Below are 15,250 nucleotides of genomic sequence, written 5' to 3'. Positions count from 1 at the left end.
TTTCGGTGGTTCGCGGTGTAAGCACGTCGCAAAAGTCCGACAGTTCGTTGGAAACCCGACATATACTAGTGCAGGAATGTCTGAACCTGACTATGACAGATCTCGAAATGCATACTGCATATCCCATAATAAAGCGCGTAATGTTTGATTGGCCTCGTTGTTCAAAATCTCAGTGTGCATCATGTTTGCCAGGTTCACAGGCGACTGTGGTAAGAGGCGTAAAGGTCACCGACATTACGATAGCTATGTCAACGCCAGCGTAAACAAATCCATCGAAAAAGAGCTCATAGCCAAGCTTTCGGAGAATTATGGAAGGAACAGGTGCGTCTCAGTTCTTCTCATGCTTGTCAAGTTAAGCCTTATTGACGCTGGTGCGGATGCGAAGACGAACTTCGCAGTAGCTGTCTTGATGTCACTTCGCGTCAAAACACTGGCCGCCTATCTTTTTTCTAGTGATTGTGAAACGGAACGATAGTGTCAGTATATGATTCCTGGCATTGGATGTACACGTCGCGAAAGTCGCATCGTTGGGGCGGACATGTCCACTAAATCCTGAAATAGCGTAGCGCACATCATGACGTAGCTGCATGCCTCACAGTGGGCATCAGAAGTACAATAGGGCGCGCGACATTGATATATCTATATCTCGAGGGATCTCCTCCGCGTTATTGCAAAGGACATGTTCTATCCCACTCCTGAAATTATGAAACGATCCCATTACTTAAAGTCATGACTACGAATTCCCTCGGATCTTTTGCCGGACTTTCATCGGTCATGCTTTTGTTATTTGGAAGGCCTCTTAACACGGCATGTCCGAGTCTTGGAAAACAGGAACGAGCGGCACATGGTGTTCAGCGCTTGCGTTCCCTTGCTTCTGTTCGGCAGGGTTTCGAGATGGATTTCGCTTGGCCGTTCGGAATCACAGCAGCGCGACGAACTCGTCAAACCCTGAGCCACGGCTTTGGACCGGATGGACGCACCCGCGATGAGCTTGTCTGCGTATTTACATTCCTCTATCTTGTACCCACACCGATATGTGCAGTGAGAATCCACCCAAGCTGAACAAGACTCTATATCAGGACGTGGAGGTGCCGTTTCATCCGATCTTATCTTGGCAGCCAAGGCGCGCCTCCGCCCCCATGGGACATCTCCACCTACCAAGTCCCTGAACAGATGCCCGGATGTTGGTATTAGGAGCTGCAGACGGGTATCATTCCGGGAATGTTGCCCTGGCACGCGACATGCCTATCAAGAAGGCGTCGAGTCGTTGCTATCGGTGGCTGCGCAGTGACGCGCGCCGCGAATATGATCTAAGATCAAGAGTACAGGGGGATGCGACGACATCATTAGAAGGCTGTGTGCTACCCAGGTTGTGGTGCTCCTACTGCTCCCAATTGTAGCTTTGTCTCCCTGTCCCCTCTATGCGGAATTCTACATCGATCTACCTCACTACCTCATCTCATCGAGTATTTCAACATAGTTGCCCACGATGAACGCCGTCCGCAAAGTTGTTCGGGCAATGTTCCCTCCACCTCGTGTCGCTCCTGATGGTCGCGCAGAGTGGCCTTCCCGAACGCCATACGTACTGGCATCCATGGGCGGAGCCATGGGATTCGGAAATCTGCTGCGTTTTCCCTCGCAGGTCTTCAACAACAACGGCATACAATGGTTCATTCCATACTTGATGGCCGTCTGCCTTCTTGCAATTCCAGTGCTTATCTTGGAGGTGGCCATCGGACAGGCCTACCGTAGTGGCTGTGTCATAGCTTACAACGGCCTTGATCGGCGCTTCACTGGTGTTGGTCTCGGGATGGTCTGTGTTGGCTACGCTGTGGCTATCTATTACATCCCGATCCTTTCCTGGGTCATGGTGTACTTTCGCAGTTCATTCCGGTCGGCAGACGACTTTCCTTGGAGAGAGAATCCACAGGATTACTTCGCGCACGTCGTAAACCAGGTTCCTGCCATCCCCGCAGTCTACAGCGACGACGGTAGCAAGGTCCTCCAATATGCTTCTTATCCCGGTGTTAACCTCGATGGGGAGCTCGTCGGTTGGGTTCTGTTTTCTTGGTTCATTGTTTGGATCTGCTTGTACAAAGGCATTGCCATCACAGCTCGCGTTGTCTACATTACCATCGTCTTACCCATCATCATGACCGTCATCCTAGTCGGTCGTGGTGCTTCGCTACCCAACGCTGGCCGAGGAATCAAACTATACTTTGGCGAGTTCAACGGTGATCAGCTCGCTGCTGGCAAGATTTGGCAAGCTGCGACTAGTCAGGTCTTCTACTCTACAGGCGTCGGTTTTGGCTACTATACTGCCTACGCCTCCTACAATTCCAAGTTCTCCGATGCGGTCCAGGATGCCATGATGATTTGCAGTGCAAATGCCTTGTTCGAGTCCTTCGCTGCCTTTGCAGTTTTCGGTGTTGTTGGATACCTTGGTTTGCAGCCTGGTGTTGGCGACCCTGTCGGAACCTACACGCTTGGTTTCTACACCCTTCCCAGCGCCATCCAGGAAATGCCTGGCGCCCCATTTTGGGCAGTCTTGTTCTTCTTGACTCTCTTCCTGCTCGGTATCAGTTCATCTTACGCGCTTCTCGATGCCATGATTACAACGATCTGCGACACTCACTGGGGAAGAAAATACAAACACTCGACCATCGCTACTATCATCACTGTCATCTCGGCGTTGACTTCGTTGTTCTACTCTACCGGGTTTGGCTACGAAGCCACCAACGCTGTTGACGCACAGATCAGTAACATATCTCTGATCTTCGTTGTATGGGCTGAATGCGTCTGTGCTACTTCCTTCTATCGCTTTGTCGATGTAATTGGTCAAGTAGGCGCACCGTCATTTTGGCTTTACCAATGCTCGTACATTGGCGCTCAGATCATTGGTAATGCCGTTGCACATAGCGTCTCTGACAAAATTGGTGCTGGTGTAGGTTTCGGAGTTTACATTGTAGGCACAGTGATTGCTGTCGCTCTCGCAAAAGACCCTACTGTCCCAGCGCCACGCTTCTGGGGCCGTAACAAGCTTTTGAACCGTATCTGGTGGTTCGCCCTTTACTCTGTAAGTAAACTGCTTCACCTCGAACGTATATATCCGCTGATACAATGTAGGGTAACCAACTTGCGCGCGACCTCAACTACGTTGTATGCGTCGGCAAGCAATGGCGACTACCCGTCTTCTGGGCTCCTATCCTGCGATACTTTGCCGCTCCCGTCTTGTCCATTGTCTTTTGCTTCGCATATCCCACTTTCTACGCCACACGTGGCGACCCCTTACAAATCTTCGCTTTCATGGTCGCCCATCTCATCGTCCTGGTTGTCCTCGTTGGCTTCATCATACCGAAGAGCTTAAATATCTTCGTGCCTCCAGAGCGACGCGATGAGGGAAATAGGCAGTACGCTCCGATGACCGTGCTCGGAAAAGACGACACAAACATTGTCGGTGGTGTTGCGCCGGGGCAGGAATACGAAGCTGGTTTGCCGCCGGCTTACGACACTGACAAGGCGGCAGACAAGAAGTGAGCATCGTCAGAGTGGCATCTGAACTTTTCAGATGTGCGTTGTTAGTGGAGTGACCCATTGCAACACCGCCTACTCGTCTAGCCTAGCAACAAATGTCTGTGTACTTGATCGCAAGATCTTTCTATTGCGCCGAATTTGCCCATCGCACTTTCACTCCTCCATGTCGCCCTTCCTCTTCCATGATCACCAGAGGAGTTTATTGCATATGCTACTAACATTTCGTTTCAGATAGCTTGTATCTTCGTTCAATTATGAATTTCGAGACCCAATGACACAAGTCGCGCCTTCAACAATATTCAACAGCCTGCGTACTAGCTCCCGTCGCTGTCTAATTAAATAACTACTCCGATGCAGATCTACTCGAAGTAGAAGAATTGGTATCTATAGCACACCTTCATTTCGGCGCTCAAAATCCCCAAGCCGCTCCACCAATAGCTGCCGCTCCGCCGACCATCAGCATCGCGCCAGTAGGGATCGACGCACCTGACGCCCTTCCCTCACTCACTGAAGTCTCTTTAGCTGATTCTCCAGCCCCACTCGTGTCTTTCGTGTTTGCCGGTGTGGGTGTGGGTGTAGGTGCGGGTGTAGCCTCCACAATCGTAGCAACAGCATATCTCAGCGTCTCCCATGCCCTCAATTCCGATTGCGAAAAGATAGTCGGATTACCACTAGGAAGAGTGTAATCCTCACCGAAAGCATCGGCGTCGCAGGTGATTGGAACCTCGCTGAACACACCAATCCAAGTACAAGCACCATTTCTAGTCTGTACGCCAGGAGCAGTCAGGTGAAACTCCCATGTCTCGGGACCTTGCAACATAGTGAAGGGAGTGCAACCTTCTGGTCCTGTAGTTGGACTCTCAACAGGTAGAGCGGTCTCATAGAAAGACTGGAAAGCGGCAAGGGCGCTTGAGTATGAAGCAGACATCGAAGACAGCTCGTCTGGAGCTGTCAATGAAGATAAGCAACCTGTTCAACGAGCAGTAGGTATAGGGGACATACAGGCATTATACCATGCCACATCGGTCGGTGAAGGAGCTGGAGTCGTGGTCGTAGTTTCGGGGCACATCTTCTCATAGGTGGTGGCTGTTTCGTCGGAACCCATCAATGTAAGGGTTGGCTCCATCTCCCACATCAAATGTAGATAGGTGAGGTTGTACTGCGCATTAATCGCGCTCGCTAATAGCGACGCTACCAGGAACTTGTTCATCATCACTCACGTGGGGCGACGTTATCGTTTGAAATGTTGCTTCAAATGCTTCAGCACCACGTAGGACGCGTGCAGTCGCGAGGCCTTCATTTTATCAGATTTCTACAATTAAGGCCAAAGCCAGAGTAGGCAGCTGCCAAGGTGTTCTCGACCGGTTGGATGATGGTAGGATGCGATCTAACCAGAAGCTTGACAAGCTTATTTTTGAGGCGCAGGGTAAGAATAATGACATTGGAGTTTTGGAGCTAGCGCGCAGTTGTTCCTACGTACCTGGTAGGCCTAAGCGGAACAACAACTGACGGATCGCGTGCCAGCCGTATCCATCGCTTGTAATCATTTCGGCTATCAACATCGTAAATGGACCCATCCCCGTAGTCTCTGATAGCGTACTTGTTTATAATCATCAACAGTAGTATACGCGCGCACTTTTCCTGAACTCTTTCATCAGCCCTCAATTCGGCGGCTACCCTCTGGTGGGAACCGGGAGAGCAGCAACACGACGAAGCCAAGCAATGCGACAGCTGCATTGCACACGAAAGTTAGATGACTTTGACCAATCTCAGCGAGTGCAGCGAAAGCCAGTCCGAACACTGCTGTAGTTGACAAACGCGCAATATTTTCCACGAGCGTGATGCCGCTCAGGGCATCGACGCGCTCGCTATTCGGTAGCATCTGGAGGATTGATCCTTTGGACGCAGCACCCGTACCTGCAGCAAAAGGTAGCAGCACAGCAACAAGGTACATTTGCCAACCTTTTGATACGAATACGGCCAGCCCAGTAAGTATGCCATCGAGCAAGAGACTGAAGCGCGCATAGAACAGATCAAATGCAAACGTCTCCTGCTCGTTCGTCGGCTCCGGGTTTGGCGGCTCTTCATTTTCCAGAGGATCGACAGTTTCCGTCACTGCGGGTGTTGGTGGTATGATATGAACCTGCACAGGTGGCTCTCTTTCTTCTTCCTCCATCTTCCTCTTCTCGCCGTCACCAAGCCACTTTCGCCCAGCAGCGATGATACGAGGGAATATCAGCGAGAGGAAGCCACCTCTCAACGATGAATACAGGAATATCAATGCTCCATTCTCCTTTGTCCCAAAGTTGAACTCAGCGGTCGCGTACATTTGGAGGAGTACTGGAATATAACCAGTCGCGAGAATACCTAGGAAAACGCCGATACCAAGAGTCAAGGCCCCAAATTGCATGCGCGGGCGACCATTGGGTAGTGACCATTTTTGTGGTGCAAATATACGAAGAGGGCCGAAGAATCGCGCGATGCCAGTGCTCTTGCGAGGTTTCGCATCTTCGTCTTCTTCCGGTGGTGCCATGGCCGGGAGCGAGACTGCAACGTACACGCAACATAGCAGGAACAATGCCAAAGTCATACGGAAGGGTGCAAGTATGCCGAAGTAATCGCCAACAAGACCTCCAATCAGGAAACCAATGGCACTCCCAAAGTACATGCAGCCCTGGAGTCTGCCCAACGCACCTGTCCGCCCTTCATGCTCAACCACATCCGCCACCAGAGAGTTGAGACAAAGAACGTAGCCGTTAGGGCCACCAACTACTGTGATGATCTGCGAGCATTGCACGATCATGATACCCACTTTGCCGCCGTGCATAATACCGATGTTCTGAACAAGCAGACGAACAGCAGGCCAAAAGATCTGTATGATTAGAGCTGACTTGACACCCAGGCGTTTGATGGTCCATCCAGCTACAAGTAAATTGACGAGGCCGAATATCGTTGTTGATGATGCAAGAAGGGCAAAAGCTCGAGCCGCTCCAGCCTCGATTTCCCGTCTGGCACATATATCGGTAGCGTTGGGATCCGGCTCATGGTGTTCGTAATACGCATCGCAAGTCAAGATTCGAAAAGCGTACAACAAGGGAACCTGGGTGATACCGAATGTTAACGATACGAGGAATGCGCATAGTAAAGCGCGGAATAGCACCGAGACGCTCTGCTTTCCTTCTCTTTCTTTCGGCTCGTCGTGCGGCAGAAGGGGTGTCGTCTCTTCAATGGCAGCGGTAGGCCTTGTATCTTGCGTAACAGCCATCTTGACATCTGCTTGGAACTGTGAAGGAAAAGCTTGGTGTTGGGAAAAGTCTTATCGTAATGCGCAAGGCGAATTGACTAACGCACTGCGGAAGCTGCATCCGGGTATCGGCGGTACCGCCGCCACGCGCATCTCCAGAAATCCCTCTCCACACCGACATTGTGAAGTGGGGAATGCTGCATGCATATCGCAACGAAAAGCAGCGCACTTTAAGAACCCAAAGTCTGGTGTTGCTGTAGATTGACAATGGGCAGGTATAAAAATAAGCAATGACGTCAGCCCGCGGAATATTTCCATTTTACCCTGGATACGTCCTTCTATCTAAGAAACCTACCTAACGTCGCGCGCAAACGGTACTCTTCGACGTCTCTATCATTGAAGTAGATTGAAGATACTATTCAATAACTTCCTGGTTGCTCTTCTCATCGACGCTTCTTTACCATCCGCCCTCCTCTGAGAATATGGACCGAGAAACGTATCTAGATAGCCTTTTATTTGCTGTGGTGGAGTGATAAGATCGGAGGAGATCAGAGGAATTCGAGCTCTGTGTATTCAGGTTTCCTGTTCGCACGTGTAGTCTGGGCTCCGAAGAGATGGTTCCTAATGATAGCGCGGGCATAGTAGTCATAATTAGGAGGTTTTCATGAGGTCGCTCGAAATGTGAAATCGCGATAGTAAAGATTCGATTGAGATGCGATATAATGCATCTTTCATGTTGGTATACATCGCTCAAAGTGGGGTATGCCGATGCTAGTTGTGTCCTCCATTTCCAAACAAAACGCCGCCTATGCCGTTCATATATACACCCAATTCCATGCCGAAAAATGTGAAAGTCGTAGCCCCTGTCCTAGCACGCTAGCAGCCGCCAACGAACTAGAAGAGGGTTCTGATACAGGCCGATGCGAGGAATTATTCCCATCTTCGGCAACAGTATCGTTGTTGCAGTGCGCTTAAGCGAATTCGAAGCGCTCGTTGCAGTGAGACATCTCACGGAAGCAGTGAGGGCAGAGGTCCAAGCCTTGCGAGGTCAAGCCAAGTGCGGCTGATGCGGCGTGGAGAGTCTCGCGGGTTGATGTGGGTGCCGCGGAAGAGGCTGGGGTAGGGGCGCCTGAGGCACCAGCTGGGGTGGAAGAGACGGAGTCTGGGGATGTTGTTAACATGGATCGATGGATTGAGTTTAGAGGGGAGACATACCCTTGAAAGAAGGCATTTTGATGTTATTGATGGATTGGAATTGTAAATGTGGAAGAATGACGTGTGTTGTACTGTTGGTGTTGGATGCGGTATGAGATGGATGCAGATGTGGATGATGGATCAAATCCCCCAGAGCCACACATTCCTCTTATACAACTCCGCCTTCGCCATCCCTTCCCAACATGACCCTGAAAACAGTCACCAAAGAAAAATTGGCGAGCAAAAATCGTGTGCAACAAGCACCATCCCGACTTGTCCCGGGCACGTTTCGAGAATTTGCGTCGAACGACATCAAGATGATGCGCCACGCTCGCCTCACGCGCTAAGTGGAGTGATGATAACGCGTGTGACCCACTATTAGCCGCTAGCGCGGCTGAGATTTTCAGGGCCGCAAGCTTGAGGCTCGCCATAGTGCATTTAGACATCGGCTAGAATGTAATTTTGCTTCGAAAGGGCTTCTTGTTGACCGGTCTGGTGCTGGCTGAGACACGCTTGCGAAATCTTTGACTCTCGCGATACAGCGATTAGTGGCCCGGACAGATGGAAGATGAAGTTTTGCTGTCAACAGAAGTGCACCGGGAGATAGTCGGTGTAGCCACACTGGGCCTGCCGGATATTCACATGTCAGACATCTGCTATGGGTCGCTACGGTTTCAGACGACGTCATCGCGTTATCGTCATCGGGTGTCGCGATCTTCAGGTGCGATGCATCCATCAGCCTCGCCAACCTCTGACACTTCACATCGCGACTAGATCACGTTAAGGTCGTATGCTACGGGCTGACCCGCTAATGTGTCGTTCCGACTTCTTTATTACACGTACTGCTTCAGGGACTTTCCTGATTGGATGAACGCTGTGCAATTTGCAGTCTGTTGAAGCCGGAACTGACGACGTTGGATGTTTCGCATACGGCGCAGATAGTCCCACACCTATAAAGCGGCATATTTGGGCTGTGTGTCAAGAAGAAGCTGAAGAATATGCTTGTTAAGGCTGCAGAAGTTTTGAAAAGAGACCTCGATGGACAGGCATGACCGAGCGAATGTTGCATCCAAGAAAGTCTTCCACATGATAATGCATGTGATCAAAGACGATCGTGGGCTTGACGAGTGTTGAAATTGAGGTCGAGTTTGTTAACTTGAAGTGGTGGTTGTTCAGGCGCAGAGTGATGGCTACTCCGCTCTTCTGGATCTCGGTCATTCGGTATAATGATACAGCGAGAAATACACCGCGCCCCGAGGTTAAGAACACATGTGTAGGTAAACACGAATGCTGCTCAATTCACAGTATACATCCTGACACACAATGACTCCTTCCAATCCTCTCAACGCAGATTACGCATGGCCACTTTGGGACAATGAACCGATTGAAGACGCCTTTGAACTCGATACCGCCGGTGGCATTGACAAAGCCGTCGCGAAGAGCGTTGCGCGACCCTGGCTTTTCGGATTCAAGCCCACTAATGCTTCTTCGAACGATAAAGCTATCCTAATTCTGGGCGGAGGAGGATATGTGGAGCTCATGGTCGGAAGAGAAGGCGTTCAGGTGGCGAGGTGGTTGGCAGGCTTAGGATTTCACGCTTTCGTGCTGATTCACCGCTTCCCCAATAAGGAGACGAAGAGTCAGGCCCCGGTAGATGATGCAAGGCGGGCGTTGAGTTTGATCGAAGAAAAGAACCTTGCGCGAGGAGGTCTGGCGATATGCGGTCTTTCTTCTGGCGGCCATCTCGCTGCATCCGTACTTGCGCAATACCCCACAAGTTGGAGCAATCCTGATACGAATGGCGTCCTACCAAAGGTCGAATTTGCCATTATTGGCTACGCGCCAATCTCCACGAATGCGAAGGGTCGTCAAATCATTCCGAACAAGCCGGCCCTTGAGCCACCGGAGAAGCAGACGCTGTATGATGAGATGCAGCCAGATGAGCTTTTAAGACATCCCGCACCACCGACTTTCGTTGTGTATGCTGGAAACGATCCGGTTGTGCCTGTGATCAATGCATACCGGCTTGCTGAAGCTATGACAAAAGGTGGTGCGGCTGTTGAGCTTCATGTTTTCTCGGACGCGCCGCATGGATTTGCCCTGGACACTCCAGGGATGCCGGTGAGCGATTGGCCCGTTATGTGTGAGAAATGGATGGAGCAGTGCGGGTTTCTTATTTGACCAACCGAAGCTGCGTAGATGGGTTCGTGTCTTGTACACCAGCATTCATTGAGGTTACATCGTATGCCTTCTTCCAAGATGGTTAGTAGAAGTCATGGCGCGGACTTCCGGGGCATGGTCTTTGGGAAGGCGGTAGCTGCTATCGAGCAGAACCAATATCCAAGCCCCCAGATCGGGTTCAGCTGTTTGAACTTTGCTGTGCTCTTCGAGAGTTTGCCATATCCACTTCAGTAATTCGAAGCGTTTACCACGGTCAACGTAAACATTTGCAAGGAGTAAAGCGATAACACATGCGCTGAATCTGAATCTGGCGCTGTGAAGTATGTTCGACTCAAGCCGATATCGAAATCCGCATACGTGACCGAAGACAGCAATGCGATCTGCGACAACCAGATTTTCGCAGTCTTGAATTGCCCTGAATATGGGGTAACAGCCGTACTGGGACGTGGCACGGTCCCAAGAGGTAGTGTAGTTTCTGTGTATATCATCTCTGAGTCGGTAGAACTTTTGACCCTGGTAACTCACATCCTCACGATGCGTTTTCGCTAACAGGTTGAAGTGTGCCACTTCAAAACATAAATCGGCGCCTATCGTATGAAGGCGTAATTGGTGCGGCAGCTTGGTAAATTCCTTGATCGGGACCAGAAGGAACAAGGTCGAGGCGCACCGTTTCTCTTGATATGCCCATGTTCGACTGAACCACGTATCTTGTGTGATATAGTGTAGTAACGTGGTGGCTCCTTGAACACGCTGGTCGAAAGCACTGGTATGATCACTTGTTTCTCTTGACAGTTTAGCAAGATTCCTTTCCGTCTCTCTTTCTGCCTCTTCGAAATAGAGATATGTTACGAAACATTCGAGGAGAGAATGATCCGTTATCGTGACTGACAGGATTGCGACTGTCCATTTGCTCTCTTCGTAGATACGATGCATAACCTTCAGATGTGACTGAATATCGGCAGAACTGGTCTGATCGATACACTCCTGATCAATCCAGAGGAACTGACATTTACGAGATCGTGCGAATAGCATAGCACGATGGAAGACAAGTTCCGGACAGCTGATAGGCCTCGGTTCGCACATCGCAACGTCTGAGGATTTCGATATACGATATTGTGGTATTTGAGGCAGACCCTGTGTAGATTGCGTATGCTTCCAGCAGTAAGACACGGTGACGTATTCCATATCATGCTGGTGCTCTTCCGGAGTGGTAAGCCGGTATTCGTTGTAGTTGTCGTCCACAAGCCATTGGTCGCGAGACACGGGTGTGATAAACCGAAGTCTGAGTGGTGAATCGTAGGATACTTCGTAAAGTGCTAGGTCGATGATCCGCTCTACTTTTTCGTGAAGAGCTTCCGGATTGTCATAAATCTCCTTGAGAGGAACACGGTCGTCGCGCTGCATGTTCGGAATCGATGAAAACTATCCGAGAGTGGGTACAATGAAGAGTGTTGCAGCATCCAGCTGGAAGTGCCTCTCAACATCCCGCGCTTATCTTCAATAGTGGTATCGTGTGGCGAGCGACAGCTATGGTTCTCGGTGGATATTCAGCGGCTGGCTTAACGAGGGAAAGTGGCTTTAGTGTCGCGTCGATATTTCTGTTGACCAGCAACGTGAAGGGGTGAAGTGCCGAATGTAGACACCCACGTGCATAGCGGGGTAGTGATGTAATGAATGAAGTAACCACACAGCTAAAAGATGCTGTTACTGGATGGTCTCGTCACCAAAAAAGGTTACATACAAAAGTACCTATCCGCACCAGCTATCAAGTTTGTGTATTGGCTGAAAGATGTAATATTTAAGATTTCATTATCTTCAATATGATATCGCAAAGCTAACAATACATTACACATATTTGCATACCCGGATCTAATATTACGCCCATTTTAAAGTATCAACCCTATAAACCCAATGAAAATGTTCTTCGAGTCATCGATCCGGAAAGCATCAACTCATGCGCACTGGATATCGCGAAACCCCATTTTGAACGCCTGAATATAAATGCCACACCATGTTTGTCATCATCAGTACAATGATCGTCGTTTAAGTTTGTTCCTGGTCTTAGTTAGCATTTTCCTGTTACAAAATCACCGTTCGCTAAAGGAATGGACTTACGTAGAGCCCCAGCTCAATCGGCTCTTCGGTCTTGCCGGCTCAACACCCATCGCACTGCGGGGTCTCTCCTTCTTCTCCACGTTCTCCGTCTCAGCTGGGTTTGTTGCCTGGTTCGTCGCGCTCTGGGTAGCGTAATACCGTGGGGTAGCGGGAGAATTACGTCTTGGGTTCGGCGGACGCACAGCCTGAGGTAGCGGCGAGGTCTTGGGTGTAGCGAGAGGTTGAGCACCGACAGGCTTGGACGCAATGGCTGATGCAGCGGTAGAAGGACGAATAGACAGGTTCTTGTCCTTGGGTGCAAGCACGCGCCTCAATTTAGACTCTTCCCGCTTCAGAGGCTCTTCAGCCCGTGTCTTCACAGCCTCAGTGGATGTAGAATCAGCCTCCTGGTTCTTCCTGACCATCTTCTGCATCATAACCTTAAGACCCAGACTCCTCCTGCGGTTGCTCTTCAGCTCTCTCAGCTCAGCAGGTGGGACGTCGTGCGACATCAAGCTCCAGCGGTTCGATGATTCCTTTGGTGAACTTTTGCTGCGGAGGTGTCGTTGGGGTGTTTCTTGGATACTTCCTTCCCGTTCTGGTACTACCGGCATGGTTGGTAGAGTTTCCACGGGTGGCGTCTCCTCTGCATGCTTCGTCAGCGGTGGACTCAATTCTTGGATGAGTGTCGCACCACTTGAGCGAGCGGATGAACGATCAGTACGCTCCGTGGAGATGACGCGCTGCCGGGTACGTTGCGATCCAAGGCGTTCGTGATCGAGCATGAGCTGGTACTTTGTCGCTTGCAGCTCGTCGATCGATTGCTTCAAGCGTTCGATCTCGTCTTGATCTTGCGTGTGAAAGCTGGCAGCTGCATCGAGTTCGCCCTGTATGTCCTTGACGTAATGGTCCTTCTCCGCAATGGTGTTTCTGAGTAACTCCATCTCTTCGTCCTTGCTAGCGAGCGCTTCCCTTAGCTCAGATACCTGACCCTCCATGCGCTGGAAGTGTACACGGTGTACTACGCTGGGACGCGCAGTTTCCATGTCTTCAGTGACCTCTTTCTCTTGATTTAGCTGCACCCTGAAGGACTCTACCTCCTGCATTGCTGCAAACAAACGTGCATTGGCGTCGCTCAGTCGCTTTTCTAGAGCAGCCACCTCAGCATATAGTCGGAGGTTATCCTGCTGAGTAGTATTGAACATGGCTTCAAGCTCGTCCTTGTCGTGTTCGTCCTCATCGATCGTCGGTAGTCGTCCTACAACAGAGCCGGCCCGACTCCTGGGCTGTGGCTCCGCTTCCGCAAGTTTGACCGTGGCCTCTTCTAGCTGCTCTCGCGTCTGTGTATGCCTTTCCCGCTCCTCCTTCAAGGCTTTCTGAATCTTCTTGGCCATCTCCCATGCTCTTTGTAGTTCAGCTTGCTGGTTGACGACTTCTTCGTTGCTCTTGTTATTGAAGGCCAGTTGTTGTTGCAGCTTTGCAATGACCACGTCCTTGTCTTCTTCAACTTCCGGCGAGGTTCTGCCTTTCCTGACTCGAAGCAGCCTCACTTCGAGTGCATTCTCCCCATCCTCTGATTCCCGTGGGCTTGACTGTCGCTCCATGGAGATCAGCCGCTCCCTCATCAGTTTCAACTGGGCGTCTTTGACTTCCATGATAGTCTTGTGTTGCCGGGCCATCTCTTCCAGCTGGTTGTCGCGATCTTGGATGTTCTTGTCTTTCTGCTCGTTGCCCTTTCGAAGTGCAAAGAGCTCAATGTCTTTCCGATATACTACAGCTTGATGGTCCCGGCCCAAGTTTTGTTTGATAATCTTCAGCTGTTCGCGGAGGCTGGAGTATTCCGCGAAGGTCTGGTTGAGCGCATCGCGTGCGTTATGAAGCTCCTCCTTAGTGACACGGAGTTGGACTTCACGAGCCTTGTGTGCTGTTTTGGATTCAGTAAGCGACCGTTGCAGTCGCAGGATCTCGCTATCTTTGGGGTCCACGGTGGTTGTTTTTGTATCGCATGTCCCTGACTGTGATGACACAGATGGCTCAATTGGCTCGAAATCTCCATCCTCGACGGCTGCTGTATTAAGATCGAGCACGATACTCGCATTGGCCTGATCAGAGCGCGTTTGGCTGCGGAGAGTTTCGGAAGGCGAGGGCGAGCGGGGTTGGAGATCTGATTCGCCGTCAGGGTTGGTAGCGCCCGCCGCTAAAACCCGCTGAAACACGTCAAACGCAACCATGACAAAAACCAGTACTAACAAGTCTCCGGCTTCGAATTGATGATTCGTGCAGCTGGCAAGTGCGACGAAGTGCAACGCGTTTGCAATAGACGTTTGATGTCTGCTCGCCCAGGTATCTGGAAGCTGGCGTGCAACGAGGAGAAATGTGCCTGGTAAGGCTGTGACGATGATCGTAGAAAGGGGCGAGTCAAAAGCAAAATCCAACACCCTGCGGCGAACGTCGATCGCAGAATCTACTCCCGATGTGACCCTGAAAGCTCCGGTGTTGCGTGTGCTGCGGAGAAGTTGGTAGACGCCACTTGTGACTGGTCTGTCGCCTTGATCGACGTTAGTTGGCCGTTGTGGCGTCGGAGACGCGCAATAAAGACAAATAGACTGGAAACATACCTGATGTGGTTGTTGGCCACGCGAGCTCAGATGGGTTGCTGGCGGAACACACAGTTGACGCAGTTGTTGAGCCAAGGGCGGATGACAATGTCGAAGACAAGGCAGATGGCTCTGAAGATGTTGATATAGTCTCTCCTGTGACTAAAAGAAAGCTTTGTGGTAAAGCAGGGATAGGTCCTGTACCCGTGGACAACGGGTAACGTTGATCAGTATGTTGGGCTTCGTCAAACGCTCTCAGCATTCTGGCACGAGCCAAGCTATGGAACGGTTCGGAGGTGAGACGTGGAATCGAGAGTTTGAATTAGGCGAGTCGAAGAGTGAAGCGGGGTGAGATGCCTGGGTCGCGGTGATGATAGAGTTCATTAAGGTTGACGTCAAATGCTAT

General features: G+C 50.7%; 6 protein-coding genes across 6 annotated transcripts; 2 read left to right on the top strand and 4 right to left on the bottom strand.

Annotated features, from left to right (window-relative positions):
• Positions 1 to 1,489: 1,489 nt before the first annotated feature.
• J4E82_009717 (uncharacterized protein) lies at positions 1,490 to 3,537 on the top strand (the record flags this gene model as incomplete). The annotated part of the gene is made up of 2 exons (XM_051735939.1): positions 1,490 to 3,076; positions 3,127 to 3,537. The coding sequence occupies 2 exons, from the start codon at positions 1,490 to 1,492 to the stop codon at positions 3,535 to 3,537; spliced, it is 1,998 nt and encodes a 665-aa protein (XP_051584320.1).
• Positions 3,538 to 3,943: 406 nt separating this feature from the next.
• J4E82_009716 (uncharacterized protein) lies at positions 3,944 to 4,542 on the bottom strand (the record flags this gene model as incomplete). Its single annotated transcript, XM_051735938.1, has 2 exons — positions 3,944 to 4,423; positions 4,537 to 4,542. 2 exons carry the CDS (start codon positions 4,540 to 4,542, stop codon positions 3,944 to 3,946), a joined length of 486 nt encoding a protein of 161 aa, XP_051584319.1.
• Positions 4,543 to 5,188: 646 nt separating this feature from the next.
• J4E82_009715 (uncharacterized protein) lies at positions 5,189 to 6,799 on the bottom strand (the record flags this gene model as incomplete). The annotated part of the gene is made up of 1 exon (XM_051735937.1): positions 5,189 to 6,799. The coding sequence occupies one exon, from the start codon at positions 6,797 to 6,799 to the stop codon at positions 5,189 to 5,191; it is 1,611 nt and encodes a 536-aa protein (XP_051584318.1).
• Positions 6,800 to 7,749: 950 nt separating this feature from the next.
• Positions 7,750 to 8,009, bottom strand: J4E82_009714 (uncharacterized protein; the record flags this gene model as incomplete). The annotated part of the gene is made up of 2 exons (XM_051735936.1): positions 7,750 to 7,940; positions 7,994 to 8,009. The coding sequence occupies 2 exons, from the start codon at positions 8,007 to 8,009 to the stop codon at positions 7,750 to 7,752; spliced, it is 207 nt and encodes a 68-aa protein (XP_051584317.1).
• A 1,286-nt stretch (positions 8,010 to 9,295) lies between these two features.
• On the top strand, positions 9,296 to 10,153 carry J4E82_009713 (uncharacterized protein; the record flags this gene model as incomplete). Its single annotated transcript, XM_051735935.1, has 1 exon — positions 9,296 to 10,153. The coding sequence occupies one exon, from the start codon at positions 9,296 to 9,298 to the stop codon at positions 10,151 to 10,153; it is 858 nt and encodes a 285-aa protein (XP_051584316.1).
• Positions 10,154 to 12,177: 2,024 nt separating this feature from the next.
• J4E82_009712 (uncharacterized protein) lies at positions 12,178 to 15,106 on the bottom strand (the record flags this gene model as incomplete). Its single annotated transcript, XM_051735934.1, has 3 exons — positions 12,178 to 12,208; positions 12,269 to 14,795; positions 15,049 to 15,106. The coding sequence occupies 3 exons, from the start codon at positions 15,104 to 15,106 to the stop codon at positions 12,178 to 12,180; spliced, it is 2,616 nt and encodes an 871-aa protein (XP_051584315.1).
• Between the last annotated feature and the right edge of the window lie 144 nt (positions 15,107 to 15,250).

The sequence above is a fragment of the Alternaria postmessia genome, assembly GCF_024291825.1.
Source record: "Alternaria postmessia strain BMP 2775 chromosome Unknown scaffold_98, whole genome shotgun sequence".
NCBI classification, from domain to species: domain Eukaryota; kingdom Fungi; phylum Ascomycota; class Dothideomycetes; order Pleosporales; family Pleosporaceae; genus Alternaria; species Alternaria postmessia.
Note: the sequence above shows the minus strand (reverse complement) of the source record. Positions and strands in the feature narration are given on the sequence as shown.